Source organism: Electrona antarctica (assembly GCF_951216825.1).
Source record: "Electrona antarctica genome assembly, chromosome: 8".
Lineage (NCBI taxonomy): Eukaryota > Metazoa > Chordata > Actinopteri > Myctophiformes > Myctophidae > Electrona > Electrona antarctica.
In genome coordinates, this window is record NC_136789.1 from 50,783,436 (window position 1) to 50,799,812 (window position 16,377).

Sequence of the window (16,377 nt, forward strand, 5' to 3'; positions counted from 1 at the left end):
TTTAACAATAAAAGCTAGCTTTTAAACTATAATTTAATTTGGCTCATTACTTTGACTGTAGCGCCATCTGCTGATATCAAAAGGTAATAGCTTCCCATGACAGCTTCAGTCGTCTCACTGACAACTGACAGACTTGCTTAAGCCATCAGCTGTACGTGCCAAAGTCAACACCACCGTGGTTCAATATGAAGTACTCTGAGAAATAAAATGCACCCCACCTCACCTGGACTCTTTCAGTTTGCAAATCCTATCAACCGGTCCACCAACAAGGTTAAATAACTTATTGCCAAGTAGGCTACGGTAATTTCCAATGATTTGGAATTTGTTTTGCTGCGCTCAGAGATAACGAGAATAACCACACTGTGTATAATACGTGTCAACAGATAATAAACATAACTTGAATAGGGCTACACAAGTGTCCACATTACAAAATCCCATGCTATGCCCTTAAGTGACAGATTGAAGTGCATGTGCTGCCTTAAGTAGTATACAATTTGAATTTACTGTATACATATTAATGGTGATGCATTTAGGATGCAGATTCCTCCAGGTAGCCTAAAACCTATTGTGGAAGTGACTGTCTTAATATGCTACTGCAGAGTCTTATACCCGAAGGAGACCACCAAATATGGGGTTGGCTGGATGGGAGAGTCCTTTAAAAGATTGAAACCTTTCTGCTTGATGTGGATGTGGTATAATCTAACGATGCAATCTCCTCTGCCCTCAACTTAGGTTCTGACGGCGTTGCAAACACAAGTCAACCATGGAATAATGTTGTGTGGTTTGTCTTATGGCCCCTACACACTGTAGGAGTTTTAAAGTTGTCGGCGAGTCATCAGATCATTGTGCATTTCACACTGCAGGAGTCTTTTTTTAAATCGGCTGTCATTATATATTTGTGGCTTTCACACTAAACGATTGATCGCCGACCAGGGATCACACACTGCAAGAGTTCACCAAGATGCGATCCAGACCCGATACATATAGGCAGCGGCTACATCATTTGTTTTTTTATTCTAATTAATTTTGACATGCACGTGCAGGATGCCGTGGTACAAGCGCGAGACCCACACAGGGCACATTTCTCTCTCTCTCTCTCTCTCTCTCTGCGCGCCACACACACACACACACACACACACACAGGAATAGCCATGCAGGCTACACAGGGCGGCATGTTTGTGATAGCGCTATAGCGCTATCACAAACATGTTTCGTTAAATAACTCTGTCTCTCCGCACGCACGCACACGCACACGCACACACACACACACACACACACACACACACACACACACACACACACACAGCGCACGAGGTCCAAATCAAAAGTTTGCTCTGCACTGATTCCGATGCGGTTTTATCAACATTATTCAAGTGAAATGCGTAACGGCAATATTGGGCTAATATAGGCTACCAATATGTACGACACAGGGATTTACCGACGGAATGAAGGTTATATATAGGTATATATACCTGATCATCTATACAGTCAACAGACAGACAGACAGACAGACAGAAAGACAGCAGTGCTGTGAGCAGTGTGCTCTCATTGGTTGTAATACAGGCCTTATCGGGGCGCAGTCGCAACCCGGTTCATACTGTATGATATCCAGTCGGCGACAGAGTCAAAATATCAAACGTGCTAGATGTTCAGAAATGGTCGGGGAGGCGTCGGCGAGCGCTTTTATCGGCGCTGGATCTTCTCGCAGCTCATTTCACACACAGTGAGCAAAACCTCGCCATTCAAAGCCCGATTTTACGTCAGATCGGGGGTTTTGTCGGCGAGCGCCAAAAATGCTCCCCGACAGCATAATCGGAGCAAATATCGGGCAGTGTGTACGAGCCATTATACATGCTTCTTAATTCTCAATGCAGAACAAACTTCTCATTCAGAACAAGCATAAGATCCTGTTCAACAGGAACAAGCTTTGGTACATTTTTATGAACACAAAAAACGAAATCAAAACCAAAAAAGCATACCGGTATACATACAACTATGTAGGCTACATGGTAAGTATAGATTCAAATTTTCACTATGTTCATGTTAACTTTTTACTTTGTAAAACATGGCATTGAAGGACAAACGATTTGTGACCATTGCTGCATCAACTATAATAATAAAAAAATTATATTGGTGCTTAGTGCAGAAAGGTTGGTTCCTTTGAGCTGCGTTCTAACAGTAATTATCCATTTCTATAATGTCCAGAGTTGAATCATTTCTATAAATGCCTGTATCGTATTAGAATTGGGAGGGATGAATAATAGATTAGATAGATAGATATTTCGACAGAGAGTCCAAATGTATTCAGACTCTTTTTGACTGTGAACGGGTTATTTTAATCTTCAAGATTGCTTAATCTGTCGTTGACTTCATCAAAGTAGTCCTCAGCGAAGCGCAGCATCTGGTTGACGGCGCTGAGGAGCAGGATGTCACAGTTCTGGTCCACCTCTATGTGATGGGTGTAGTTCTTCACAGGAACCACACAGGACAGAGGAATGCCCAGACGCTGGCTCGCCTCCTGGAGCTGCAGCAACACAGCACAACAGATGAACGTTAGCTTGGCTCAGTGGTTCCCAAACCGAGCGTCCCCAAATTATTTTGGGGACACCCACTCAAGCTCAGTGAGGTAGTGTTGGTTTCCTATGGTTTGTCTTTGGTAGAACTCACCTTGGTCTTGATGTAGAGGCTGTGATAAACATTGGTCAGGTCCTCTGCCACAGCGGGACAGGCTTCATCCACTTTAGTCAACAGGACCAACTGAGGGATCCCTGGAGAACAGCACCACAACAAACATGTTCAACAGCTGTAAAACATAAAGGACCCCAGGCTGTGCAATTGTGATACTTTTGATTTGTAAACCAAGGACTTAAATGTTCCACTATTAGATAGTGGATTGCTATTCATGTCTCGTATCCAAATCATACAAACATATTGTGTCAAGAAATTGTGCCAATAATGGACATTAATGCTATTTCTATAAAATATCGCGTCGACAACTCACATGAAAATATTTCATCACATGTGATGACAAATGAAAATATTTCATCACATGTACGCTAACAGTGTGTGATAAAATGTAATTGACATGATGTAATGTTGTTCTGTTGATCCTTGACTGACTTCCCTCCACCACTTACGCCTGGTTTCTTGCTGAAAATAGCCGATCTACAAGCACACAACACGTGGCATTGAGACTTTCTTCGAGCCACAACGCCTTACAGTTAAACATTACTATTAATTTTGGAAGCAAGCTTCACTGGGAGAGATCTTGACATTGATTATACTACACATGGAGTGCCTAAAATAGCCGATCTACAAGCTCACACTGTGTTGCAGTTGAAACACATAATAAGCTTGATTTTGTCTATATTCGAGACGTGCGGCGCTGCATAAATTGGGCCTTACAGTGATGCTGCGTTTGACCAACTGACCGATTAGGTTGATCTTGCTTCGAATGGCGTTCAGTTTGTCCTCCAGCTTGGAGGGCATGATGGAGATCTTGTTGGCGTCGATGACGTAGGCCACGCAGTGGATCCTGTCCTGAAGACTTGTACTATTCTTGTAGTCCTGGTCCTCTGGTTGCAACGGAACTGCAGCGTTGAACTGTGAAGAGTAGGGGAAAGAAAACACATTAATTTCACTCATGACTGACTGGATAATGTTGATTTAATGCAACACAAGTCAATGATGATTGAAATAAGATGATCCTCTTCAACAAAGCAATAACCACAATTAGTATTTTACTAAAACTCTATAAAAGGGTTTTCAGTTAGAAATGTGAGAAGATTCACCTGATATCTGTCTCTAATGTGACCTCTCAACATGCTGCTTATGTCGTCCACATTAAGCCCCTCCCCCGTGGTCTCCTCCAATCCCATGGTGTCACACAAGGTGATTGGCAGAGGTTGGCCCTCTCCAGCTTGAAAGTGGTAGGTGCGAAACTGTGGGATGTACAATGGTCAAAGTTATCAGCTGTTTTTCACTCCAAGTTACAAAAAGCACATAGCTTCAAAAGCAAAACACAATTGACTCTGCCAGGCAGATGACCAACCAGCCTCCACATACTTTACTCACTACTAAAGGAACTCAACATATCAAACATGGCATTTAGAGGAATTCACTGAGGAACCAAAGGAACCAAAACACAAAGGAAAACAGTGACCTTCACCGTTGACTGCATCAACAAACTTCCTCCCTCCCCACACTGATGGGAAATCCCAGTGGGACTACCATTTCATATGCTTGTTAAGTTGTATTGCCTGGCATTCATCTGTGCCCTCTTGGTCAACCAAGAACATTAGTTCACACTTGTTACGGTTGTGGGTCAGAGTTACGTAGCAGTGGGCAGAGGGTCACCTGGGTGGTGAGGCTGATGCCAGAGCTGCCAGTCATGGCCTGGTTAGTGACATGTCCTTTGAAGACGGACTTGATGGAGTTGAAAAGGCTGGACTTCCCTGCTCCCACTGGTCCAATGAGCAGAACCCTGACCTGGGACAGAGAACTGATGATGGGCTTGTAGGTCTGTATATCGAACAGCAGCTTTCTCCTATTCCTGTGGAGACCAGAGTCCAACAGATTCAACTTTTCAACATGTTTCAGATACAGTATAATGTATGAGTAGTACAGTATGTGTAGTATAAACAAAGTCTGGTTAAACTTGTAGCGATCGGCTATCGCACCCTCGCACACACACGCACCCACTCACACCACCGCAACTATTCATGTCCGCCCAGTACACTCACAGAGTAACATCAGCTCAGCGACACTCCCCCGACGCTCGTTACGACTTTTAACATTTTGTCGTTCTACTTTGGGAACTACAGTAGGTGGAGAATTTCTGTAAATGTCTGGTTTCAATAGATCTTTCATCATTCTTTCAGTTTACCCAAATTTAACCATAAACAAACACAATAGAAACATTTCTGTTGTGGAAGTGATTAACCCATTTTGGGCGGGAACCCCTTTTGGTGTTCTAAGCATTGTGTTATTGTGGTGGGGTCAGTTTTGCCACTGTATGTGTTATCATTTATTTTACAAGTTAGATGTGTTATTTGTTTGTATTGGTGTGACAGTAGTTGCGTGTGCAATGTATGCTCTGTTACTGCCCCAAGAACAGTTCCCATGGCAACGAGGGCGGATCATACAATCACGGAGACATTATTACAAACCAGCGGCGGCTGTGGAAGTGAGTGCCCGAGTAAGACAAACGTCAAACAAGCGGAGAGACGCAACACGAGAACGCTACAGGCTACAGCTACAGTATACGGATTGGAACGCCGGGGAATTACGGAGAAACAGCAGACAGCCGAACAACCATTACGTGCCACGGAGCAGCAAGTTTGCACGTCCAGGTTGTGGATCGGCGGTGTCGGCGTGCACGTTTTCTCCACCGAGGCGGCAGGCTGTGAAAGAGGGGACGCCAGTTCAACGCAACAGAGGGGCCGAGTCTCGACTAGCCCCTCTTCGAGTTAAGTACCCCCTCTATGACCTGACAGCGTGTGTAATGTGCTACTGGAGTATTGTTGTAAACGGACGATTTTAGTATAGTTTTATCTCCTGTTTGTCAGCCACTGAGACAACTACTCACTGTTTGGATTATTTTATTGGCCTGGTCGTTTGCATGTTTTTATATTTTAACTTTTATTTAGTTCTTATTGTTTTGTGTGCTGTGTTTTGCACTGTGTTTTGCACTGAGACCTATAGGCAATATTAGACCAAACCCACTGACGCAGGTTGTTTGTTGTTTGACCCTTATAAGGACCCCCCCAGAAGAACGAAGGACAGAAGGCTACTATTAAGGAATATATGGACTAAATGGACTGTTCCCTATCCCAGGAGAAAAAGAAATGAACATTGTCTCCCATAACCGGATACAGTACTATTTATATGTTTAATTATTGTCATAGCAATAAATCTATTATTGCACCCTGTCTCCAGTTTTACTCTGCTCAACCTTGGTAAACGAACCTGTTGCAACTAAAAGTGTTTATTAGAGTTCCTGGGCTCTATTGGCCTCCAGGTGGCGTAGTTGGCTACATTCTCCACATTTTACTATTTCCACCTCGCCACAGACAAATTTTGGCGTAGGTCGGCAGGACCAGGTTCACTGAGCAGAGTTAAAACCAAGGGTTTTTATTTTTATTTTTTTAGTTGGATTTGTTTGTAAACATGATGATGATGCCTGTTTTTCCGGGTGCACCATGGGTGCCAAAGTTTGGCGACACAGACTCGGAAATTAAATATGGCGACTGGAAAGAACAGTTACAGGGACTTGTGCAATATGCAGGCCAAACAGAACAACTAAAAGTGAGTGTTTTAATGGCGGCATTAACAGGAGTGGCTAAAAGACAGATAAATGTATTGGCAGTAGAAGACCGTAACACTATCGCTAAAATGTTCACTGCATTGGATAAAATCTATAAGACAAAGGTCCCGGTCTCAGTGGTCAGGGCACAGTTTTATGGGTGTCGACAAAAATCAGACGAACCCGTACAGGCTTATATTCTCAGGTTAAGGGAGCTTTATAGTGGGCTGCAGCAATACACCGAAGAAGCCGCCCCTGCGGATGAGCATCTGAAAGAACAGTTCTTGTTCGGCCTAGAAGAGGGACCCTTAACACAGTCTCTGAGGAGATACGCTAGGCAAAATGTGGATGTGACTTTTGACGGCCTACAACAGGAGGCCCTGCTTCTAGAGGAGGATGGATGCGGACGCAAGTGGCCAGAGGTAACCTGCACCGCTGTGGGGGGGGCAAATGGCTCTCGGCCTCACCCACAGAAGGCTGATTGGAAAACTGAGTTCAAACAAGAGATCATGACCGAAATGAAAGATCAGCTGAAGGATTGGGCCCAGGAGCTTCTTCGGGAGCTAGCACCAAGGAGCCCACCAAGGCAGGCCAGATCCAGGAGCCCACCAAGGCAGGCTAGATCCAGAAGCCCACCAAGGCAGACCAGTCGCACCCCACGGCAACCAGAAACGTCGGCACCTTCTAATGCATGGACGGCAGACGGTAAGCCTATATGTAGACACTGTGGCCAAGTGGGACATATCGCGCGTTCTTGCCGAACCTCTAGCCACCCCACACCACATTTAAACTAATTTCCCCCACTACTGAGGCTCGGGCAGTGGGGTTGGGACAGGCGGAGGTGTTAGAAGGGCCAATGGAGGCATTAATCGGACAATGCCCACATGTTGAGGTTGTAATGGGTGGAGTTAAGATGACTGGGCTGCTAGACACCGGCTCACAAATTTCCATAATACGACATAGCCTTTTTCTTGAACATTTCCCAGATCATGCGGTTAAAGAACTCCCAACCATGATTAAACTCAAAGCTGCAAATAACATCCGTATCCCCTATTTGGGCTATGTAATGCTAGATTTTAACATTGAGGGCCATGCGCTCGACCCGAAAGGGGTCTTTGTGGTGGAGGATGAATCTTCATCTAACCCCCTCCTCATAGGAATGAACATTGTCCAGGCATGTTGGGACACTGTATTCAAGAACACAAATGGGCCTGTGTCTTTTAACAGTCAGAATCCTAAGTTTCAGAGTGCCTGGAGAGCAGCCTTTGCAGAGTGCCGTGAGGCTAAAGTGACGGTAGGAGACGACTTCCGGGGATACATTAGGCCAGCTTACCGCAGAGGGGTTACTATCCCAGCAAGGAGCGAAGTGGTGATCTGGGGACGTGCCGCAGCCGGAACCGGCAACTACCATGGACTGATCGAGGCCCTCCCGGAGCCTGGCACCCTTTCCGTGGCTAGAACGATAGCCGTGGTAAGACAGGGGAGAGTGCCCATTCGTGTTCGCAACCTGCAAGACTTCCCAGTCCCCCTAGGACGCTACCAGAAACTGGGCAGGTTATTCCAGGTGGGAGAAGGAGATATCCATGGGACCCGAGATGTCAGCCTGAAGCCTGGAGCCGATGGCGTGGTTGAAGTCAGCGTGGTGGATGTCTGTGATGGGACAGAACAAGATGAATTGTTCGAAGATCTCAAGCGGACTGACAGACCGGATCTGACCCCAGATGAGCAAGGCCAACTGACCGCTCTCCTGGATAAGGGGGGGAAAGCATTTGCTGCCCATGCGGAGGATTTTGGTAGGACAGATGCCGTGAAGCACGTTATACCAACAGGTGATGTACCGCCTGTAAGAGAGCGTTTCCGGCCCCTACCACCCCTGCTGTACCAGGATATGAGAATCCTTCTAGCAGGTATGTTGCAAAATGGTGTCATAACCGAAAGTTCGAGTCCCTGGGCAGCGCCCATTGTAATGGTTAAGAAAAAGGATGGCAGTTGGAGATTCTGTGTTGATTATAGGAAACTGAACTCTGTTACTCACAAGGATGCTTTCCCACTCCCTAGGATCGAAGAGACGCTGACCTCAATGACCCGGGCGGAGTGGTTCTCCACTTTGGATCTGGCCAGTGGCTACTGGCAAGTAGAAGTGGAGCCACAAGACCGTGAGAAAACAGCGTTTACCACCCCCCTAGGTCTTTATGAGTTCCAGCGTATGCCTTTTGGCCTCTGTAATGCGCCAGCAACATTCCAGCGCCTAATGCAGCAGTGCCTCAGTGGCCACATTACGGACTCCTTGCTAGTCTACTTAGATGACATTATTGTGTATTCCCCTGACTTCGCCACACATTTGAGACACTTAGAAGAGGTTTTCGAGCGCTTATGGAGGAATGGCCTAAAGCTTCGACCTGACAAGTGCAAACTGTTCCACAGACAGGTACAGTTTTTGGGACACGTGGTTGACAAGAGTGGAGTAAGCCCCGACCCCGGTAAAATATCTGCTGTTGTTGATTGGCCAGTCCCCACTACAGCCAAGGAACTGAAGGGCTTCCTCGGCCTAGCAGGGTACTACAGACGTTTTGTCCCAGGGTTTTCTAAGGTTGCACGACCACTGAATGCACTCCTAGTGGGCATACCCAACGACAAGCGGTTGGCCTCTCGTCACCTAATTTGGTCATCAGAGGCCCAAGCATCTTTTGAACAATTGAAAAAGACTCTAACTGAGGCCCCCATTCTTGCGTATGCAGATTTCTCTAAACAGTTTGTTATCTACACAGATGCCAGTAACCATGGACTGGGAGCAGTATTGGCCCAAATCCAGGAAGGTAAAGAGCGAGTGATTGCATACGCTAGCCGCAGCTTACACCCCACCGAACGGAACGATGCCAATTATAGCTCGTTTAAACTCGAACTGTTGGCGTTAAAGTGGGCAATTACAGAAAAGTTCAAAGACTATTTGACAGGGGCCAAGTTTGTGGTATACACGGACAACAACCCGGTAGCTCATTTGCAGTCAGCAAGGTTGGGCGCGGTGGAGCAACGCTGGGTGGCTCAGTTGGCATCCTTCGACTTTGAGGTAAAATACCGGGCCGGGAGGGAGAACGCCAATGCAGATGCTCTCTCTCGATTCCCCACAACTAGGACTCCCCAGGAGCCGACGAATGACCCCGTAGCCGTTATTGCGACAGCGGCAGTAACTCGAGAGGAGTGCCCCCTGGCACAGGAACCAGACTGGGTTGCTGAGCAACAAGCCGACCCAGATATCCAGGCTGTGACAAGGTATGTGGAACAGGGCCGACATCCTACCCGACTTGGACAGAGAACACTATCTACTGAAACTGTCAGATTGTTAAAACAATTCAAGAGACTCTGTATTCGTGGGGGCATTCTATGCCGCCGATTTATCGATCCTAACACCCATGAGCAGTGGTTCCAGATCGTGTGCCCAGGTCCCAAGCGCCAGGATGTGTGGAAGAAGCATCACGAGGCCGCGGCACATGCTGGAGCAGGGAGGACCATGACCACCTTGAGACGCCGGTTCTTCTGGGTTGACATGGAAAAAGAGGTGCGTGGGTTCCAGTCAGAGTGTGTTGTCTGCAGCCTACAGAAAGATAGGGCAGAAACAAGAGCTCCCTTACACCCAGTCACCGTCACATACCCTCTAGAGCTAGTCGCTTTAGACTTCCTGACTCTAGGTAGGCCCAATGATTCGTACCAAAATGTTCTAGTCATGACTGACATGTTCACTCGCTACTCCTGGGCTGTGCCCACTCGTGACCAGACGGCAAAAACCACAGTGCGAGCAATTTGGTCCCAAGTTATTCAAACGTTTGGTTGCCCTGTCCGTTTTCTTTCAGATCAGGGAGCCAATTTTGAATCGGAACTAATGAAACAGCTATGCGAGATGTATGGTATTACTAAAAGTAGAACAACCCCGTACCATCCTGCAGGAAATGGTCGATGCGAGAGGATGAATCAGACTTTGCTGACTATGCTCCGTACCCTGGGAGCCGCGAAACAAAGTAGGTGGCCAGAACATTTGCCCGAGCTCCTGCAAGCCTATAATAATACTATACATAGTGCCACAGGGTTCGCCCCATCGTACCTCATGTTTGGCAGGCATCTTAGGCTCCCAGTAGATGTTGGGTTAGGTGTTGTGCAGGAACAGACAAGTTATGGATTGGGTGGTTGGGTTCACGAACACCATAAAAAACTGACCTATGCTTATGACTTAGCACGCGTCAAGATGACTAAAGCTGCAGAGCAGTCTAAACGGCAATATGACCAGCGAGCAAATGCTACCCCACTATTGACTGGTGAGCGTGTATGGGTACGTTGCCGAAATAGACAAGGTCAGGGGAAGCTCCATGGCGGTTGGGACCCTGTACCTCATCTCGTCTGTGAGACAGTAGGAGACACAGGCCTAGTATACAAGGTGAAACCAGAGAAGGGAGGAAAGGAGAAGGTTTTACATAGGAATGCACTTAAACTGTGTACAGGTCCACCGCTGCCACAAAGGTCCACACCCTCGCCGGTAAGACCGGAAAGAGTTTCTGAGTTTCCACAGTTTTATTGTATGCTTGTGCCCAATGACAATGTAGTAGAAGAACCGGAGCGACGCCCAGTCAGGTCGAACCGAGGAGTTCCACCAGCCCGTTATGCCTCGTAAATGTTGCAGGGACTGCCAACGTTAAGCCGTGGGGGGATGTGGTGGGGTCAGTTTTGCCACTGTATGTGTTATCATTTATTTTACAAGTTAGATGTGTTATTTGTTTGTATTGGTGTGACAGTAGTTGCGTGTGCAATGTATGCTCTGTTACTGCCCCAAGAACAGTTCCCATGGCAACGAGGGCGGATCATACAATCACGGAGACATTATTACAAACCAGCGGCGGCTGTGGAAGTGAGTGCCCGAGTAAGACAAACGTCAAACAAGCGGAGAGACGCAACACGAGAACGCTACAGGCTACAGCTACAGTATACGGATTGGAACGCCGGGGAATTACGGAGAAACAGCAGACAGCCGAACAACCATTACGTGCCACGGAGCAGCAAGTTTGCACGTCCAGGTTGTGGATCGGCGGTGTCGGCGTGCACGTTTTCTCCACCGAGGCGGCAGGCTGTGAAAGAGGGGACGCCAGTTCAACGCAACAGAGGGGCCGAGTCTCGACTAGCCCCTCTTCGAGTTAAGTACCCCCTCTATGACCTGACAGCGTGTGTAATGTGCTACTGGAGTATTGTTTTAAACGGACGATTTTAGTATAGTTTTATCTCCTGTTTGTCAGCCACTGAGACAACTACTCACTGTTTGGATTATTTTATTGGCCTGGTCGTTTGCATGTTTTTATATTTTAACTTTTATTTAGTTCTTATTGTTTTGTGTGCTGTGTTTTGCACTGTGTTTTGCACTGAGACCTATAGGCAATATTAGACCAAACCCACTGACGCAGGTTGTTTGTTGTTTGACCCTTATAAGGACCCCCCCAGAAGAACGAAGGACAGAAGGCTACTATTAAGGAATATATGGACTAAATGGACTGTTCCCTATCCCAGGAGAAAAAGAAATGAACATTGTCTCCCATAACCGGATACAGTACTATTTATATGTTTAATTATTTTCATAGCAATAAATCTATTATTGCACCCTGTCTCCAGTTTTACTCTGCTCAACCTTGGTAAACGAACCTGTTGCAACTAAAAGTGTTTATTAGAGTTCCTGGGCTCTATTGGCCTCCAGGTGGCGTAGTTGGCTACATTCTCCACATTTTACTATTTCCACCTCGCCACATTATACTTTAGCTATTGAAAAATAGCAGATCTATGAGCTTGTAGGTCTGCTATTTTTGAAAAATCGTGAAAATGTAGTGCAAAGCTTTGAATATATATTCTTTGAGAGTGAACGTTTTTAACTCAAATCTTTGATGCTGGGGGGGGGGGGGGTCCCTGGAACTACAAATTTTCAGATGGGGGTCGGCGGCCAAATGCAGATATTTCTGGGGGTCCTTGACATGAAATAGTTTGAGCACCAGTAGGTGCGGTTCCATTAAGCCTTTGCGAAAAAAGGAAGCGTATGTTCATTAAGTCGAAAAAAGAAAAGCGAATTGTCGGTGTTTCCATTAAACTGATAAAATGCGCATATGCAATAAGTTCATGAAATGTGCAGTAGGTTGCACTGTTTTGCCAGTAAAGTGAGGCTCATGTAAAGTAGTCCTAATCGATGTTCACACCATTGATTTGATGCGCTGTATGTGTTCTCTCAGTTTAACGGACGGGACCCCATATACTGCGCTGTAATCTGATCCCTGGTCAGCGGCTGACCGACCGTCTGCTGCTTTCACAGTATTGACGACACCTACAGTCAAAGAACGTACAAAGAACGATTTGTTGTGTAATGCTTGTCTTAATATATTCGGGGCACATGTAGCCTATATGTCACGGGACTCGATTGGAGCATACTGGTCGTTTATACTGTAAATTGATTGACAGCTGCAAACAGTTGTGAATAACTTGTTTCATCAGCTATATAGCCTATAGCCTACACGTTTAGGTTGCTTATCTTATGCAATGAATATAAATATATAAGAATAGATGAAGCATATGCATGGATCGAAATCGAATAGCCTGCAGGGAGTAGGGACCCAGGCAGCTAGGTTATATAAAAGTTTAGTCTACTACACTAGTCCACGTGTGTGTGTGTGTGTGTGTGTGTGTGTGTGTGTGTGTGTGTGTGTGTGTGTGTGTGCGCGCGCGCATATGTGTGTGTGTGTGTGTGTGTGTGTGTGTGTGTGTGTGTGTGTGTGTGTGTGTGTGTGTGTGTCTTGCATCCATACAGTAGCGATCCAGATATCAAAATGATCGGAGCGCCCCGATAAACTCCGGAGGATTCAGACTTCATATGGGATCTTTGAACACGCTACACAATTATTAATCGGACGGGTCGGGTTGTAGTAAATTGGAACCTTATATGTATCCACAACATCACTCCCTCTCCCTCTCTGTCCACCATCCCATGCACCGTTCACTCCACTGCCTCCCCATCGTTGTTTTATTTTATTTTCCAACTGTTCAAAAGCGATATAATGCGAGTTCAATGCTTTCTAATTAAAAACCTTTTCCGCAAGTGTTTCCATACACTATTTGCGCATTTCCCTTTTTTCGAAAAAGCCTAAATCCGCAACCTCCAAGCGAAAAAGTGTTTTGCGAAAAATGGAGACTTATTCGCATGTTGATGTGTTTCCATCCAGGAGATTTTGCGCAAGAGCCTTAATGCGCAAAAAAACGGCTTTATGGAAACGCACCTACTGACACTGAAACATGAGGTTTTTCAGAAAACTGTCAGGATTTAGAATACATTTGTAGAATCGTCATCAGGTCGAAATGGGTTAAGGACCTCCTCAAAAACTATGATGCATCTCAAGGGGCCGTCCGTCTAAGTCTGTCTTTCTGGTTATTTTTTTTTATAAATATCGAACCAATGCATGAAAATAAATAATAACAACATTGGATCCAGTGGAACACAGGTATTTTTGTTTGTTTGTTTGTTTGTTTGTTCTTACATTTCTAGAAGAGTAACGCTTTTGGGCATTCAAGTTTTCCACCTGACAGCTACATTTATTTATTTACATAAATACCTGTAAATAAACATCACCCAACAAGACAACATGCACAGTATAGTCAATAAATGCAGGTGGACCTGGATTGGACATGTGCTCAGAATGGACATCAACGCTATACCAAGAGTCGCACTACACTGGACCCCAGAGGGAAAGAGAAAGAAAGGCAGGCCCAAAACGACATGGCGTAGGACGGTCGAGAAGGAGCTCCAGCAACAACATCAGAGCTGGGGGACCATAGAGAAGATGGCCAAAGACAGATACAAGTGGAGGAACTTTGTTGCTGCCCTATGCGCCAGCCGGCGTAATGGGGATAAGTAAGTAAGTAAGTAAGTAAGTAAGTAAGTAAATAAACTAATCCAGATCCATACTTACTCAGGAGTCCAGTCCATGTTCCTCCATGGCTTCTGAAGGAGTTTACTGGAGTCTGGCTTCTGAAGGAGTTTACTGGAGTCTGGCTTCTGAAGGAGTTTACTGGAGTCTGGCTTCTCAAGGAGTTTACTTTCTGCTGAGACATCTAGAAACATCTCCACGGTCAGACTCAGAGCAACATTAAAGACAGTACAAACAACTCAAACATCTTGTAGGCTATGTTTGTCTTTGTATTAATTGGACTCACCTTCTATTTTATAAACTTCACATTCAACCAGCTGCAGGTTGTTGCCATGCATTTCTGCAGCATTGAAATTGTAATAATCTTGACTAGGACTGTTGTACACGACAGCTTGGCCATTAACACAAAAACCTAAATTGTCTCCAAAATAAGGACCATGGCTGCCGTGCATTAACACTGCATAAGCGGGATTGGTGACCTGATATTTGAGAACATTTGCCCCGTTAAAGGTGAAAAGAAAAGCCTCGGCATCGTTCCCCCAAGCACCACTTTGATTAAAAGATATACTGGTGTATCCCCCAAAGACGAAGCTAGAGTTATTGTAGCCCACGGACAGAGTGGGCCCCTGGTTGTCACATCTCTGGTGGAACGCTGCTGCAGTGTAACCATGGACTGAAGCCTTGTAGAGGAGCTTCACTACACTGACACGGACAGTGGAGAGGCTGCTGTCTGTGTACCGTCGGCCCGTCTGTGAAGAGCCATGAGCCGGGAGGGAGGGAGGGGAGGGGCAGCAACACCGCCGGGTAATCTCCACACTGACTTGAGACTTGACTAACAGAGCCATCTCAGCCAAAATATCCCAAAACAATGTCCAGGGAACAGAACTGTTCCTTTTCCTCAGACTACTTTTACTTTAATTAAAAGGTACAATGCAGTGGCTGTAATTGGGTCAAGGATCTTGCTTTCGTGAGCAATGGTGTACGAGATTGGTAATAAATTGGTCAAACCAGACATTGTTAGACCATCTGGGGGAAATAAATAAATAAATACTGCGTCGTCGTCGTCGTCCCACGCAATTCTAGCCTACCTAAAGGTAAAATCCACCCGCCGCGTATGGCTGAAACAATTTAATTCTTTACTGTTGATCATTGATCATGCTGAAATGTTGAAACAAGATGCTGAAACAATTAAATGTGTTTGTTGTGAACTGAAAGCGCACCACTGTGTTTATTAGCAAACTGTAAATAAAGTAGACCTACCAAAAAAACTGTTTCCCCCGCTGCGGCGGGGGACGGGGGGCGGGGACGGGGATGGGGGCGGGTACGGTGGCCGGGACAGGGGCGGGTACGGGGGCGGGGACGGGGACAGGGACAGGGACGGGGACAGGGGCGGGAACAGGGACGGGGACAGGGGCGGGGACGGGGACAGGGACGGGGATGGGGACAGGGGCGGGAACAGGGGCGGGAACAGGGGCGGGAACTGGGACGGGGACGGGGGTGGGGACGGGGACGGGGGTGGGGGCGGGGACGGGAACGGGGACAGGGACGGGAGCGGGGACAGGGACGGGGGCGGGGACGGGGGTGGGAACGGGAACAGGGACAGGGGCGGGAACAGGGACGGGGGCGGGGGCAGTGGGGGACGGGAGGCGGTGGGCGGTGGGCCAATTCTGCTGCGGCGCCGCAATGCCAGGGTCAGCTGTGAGAACAGCGCCCTCTGCTGTTCCTGGGCCTGGGTCAGCCTGGGATTCATGGTGGAAGAATGGTCCGGTAGGTCTGGATTCTCTGATTGAACACAAAACGATAGCCATTGCAGTACCAAAATAACACTTATTTTTTAACAACACCAATACAAAGGCTGTTTGTGTAATTAGAAAGCCTACTTTACTTAGTGGACGCACTCTGAGCCCCCCACCGCACGCATAAAATGCACTTTTTGGCCAGAAAGGGATTTGTTTTGCACAAACCGTCTTGCATTGGTGAGTATAGGTAAAACATTCTTTACATTTTCACTACAGAGGAGGGGCTGGTCTGCGTTCCATGTGAGGCAGGAGAGAGAAGTAGCATTACAAAGTTATATACTAAAAAAACAGCCAATTCCATTTTCACCCTTCTATTATAGGCTATGTAACATCAGCG

The 16,377-nt window shown here is 46.5% G+C and overlaps 1 protein-coding gene across 1 annotated transcript; it reads right to left on the minus strand.

Annotated features, from left to right (window-relative positions):
* Positions 1–2,335: 2,335 nt before the first annotated feature.
* Positions 2,336–15,991, minus strand: LOC306928829 (interferon-induced protein 44-like; the record flags this gene model as incomplete). The annotated part of the gene is made up of 8 exons (XM_079509101.1): positions 2,336–2,524; positions 2,668–2,768; positions 3,432–3,603; positions 3,792–3,941; positions 4,357–4,552; positions 14,284–14,425; positions 14,810–14,938; positions 15,502–15,991. The coding sequence occupies 8 exons, from the start codon at positions 15,989–15,991 to the stop codon at positions 2,336–2,338; spliced, it is 1,569 nt and encodes a 522-aa protein (XP_079365227.1).
* Between the last annotated feature and the right edge of the window lie 386 nt (positions 15,992–16,377).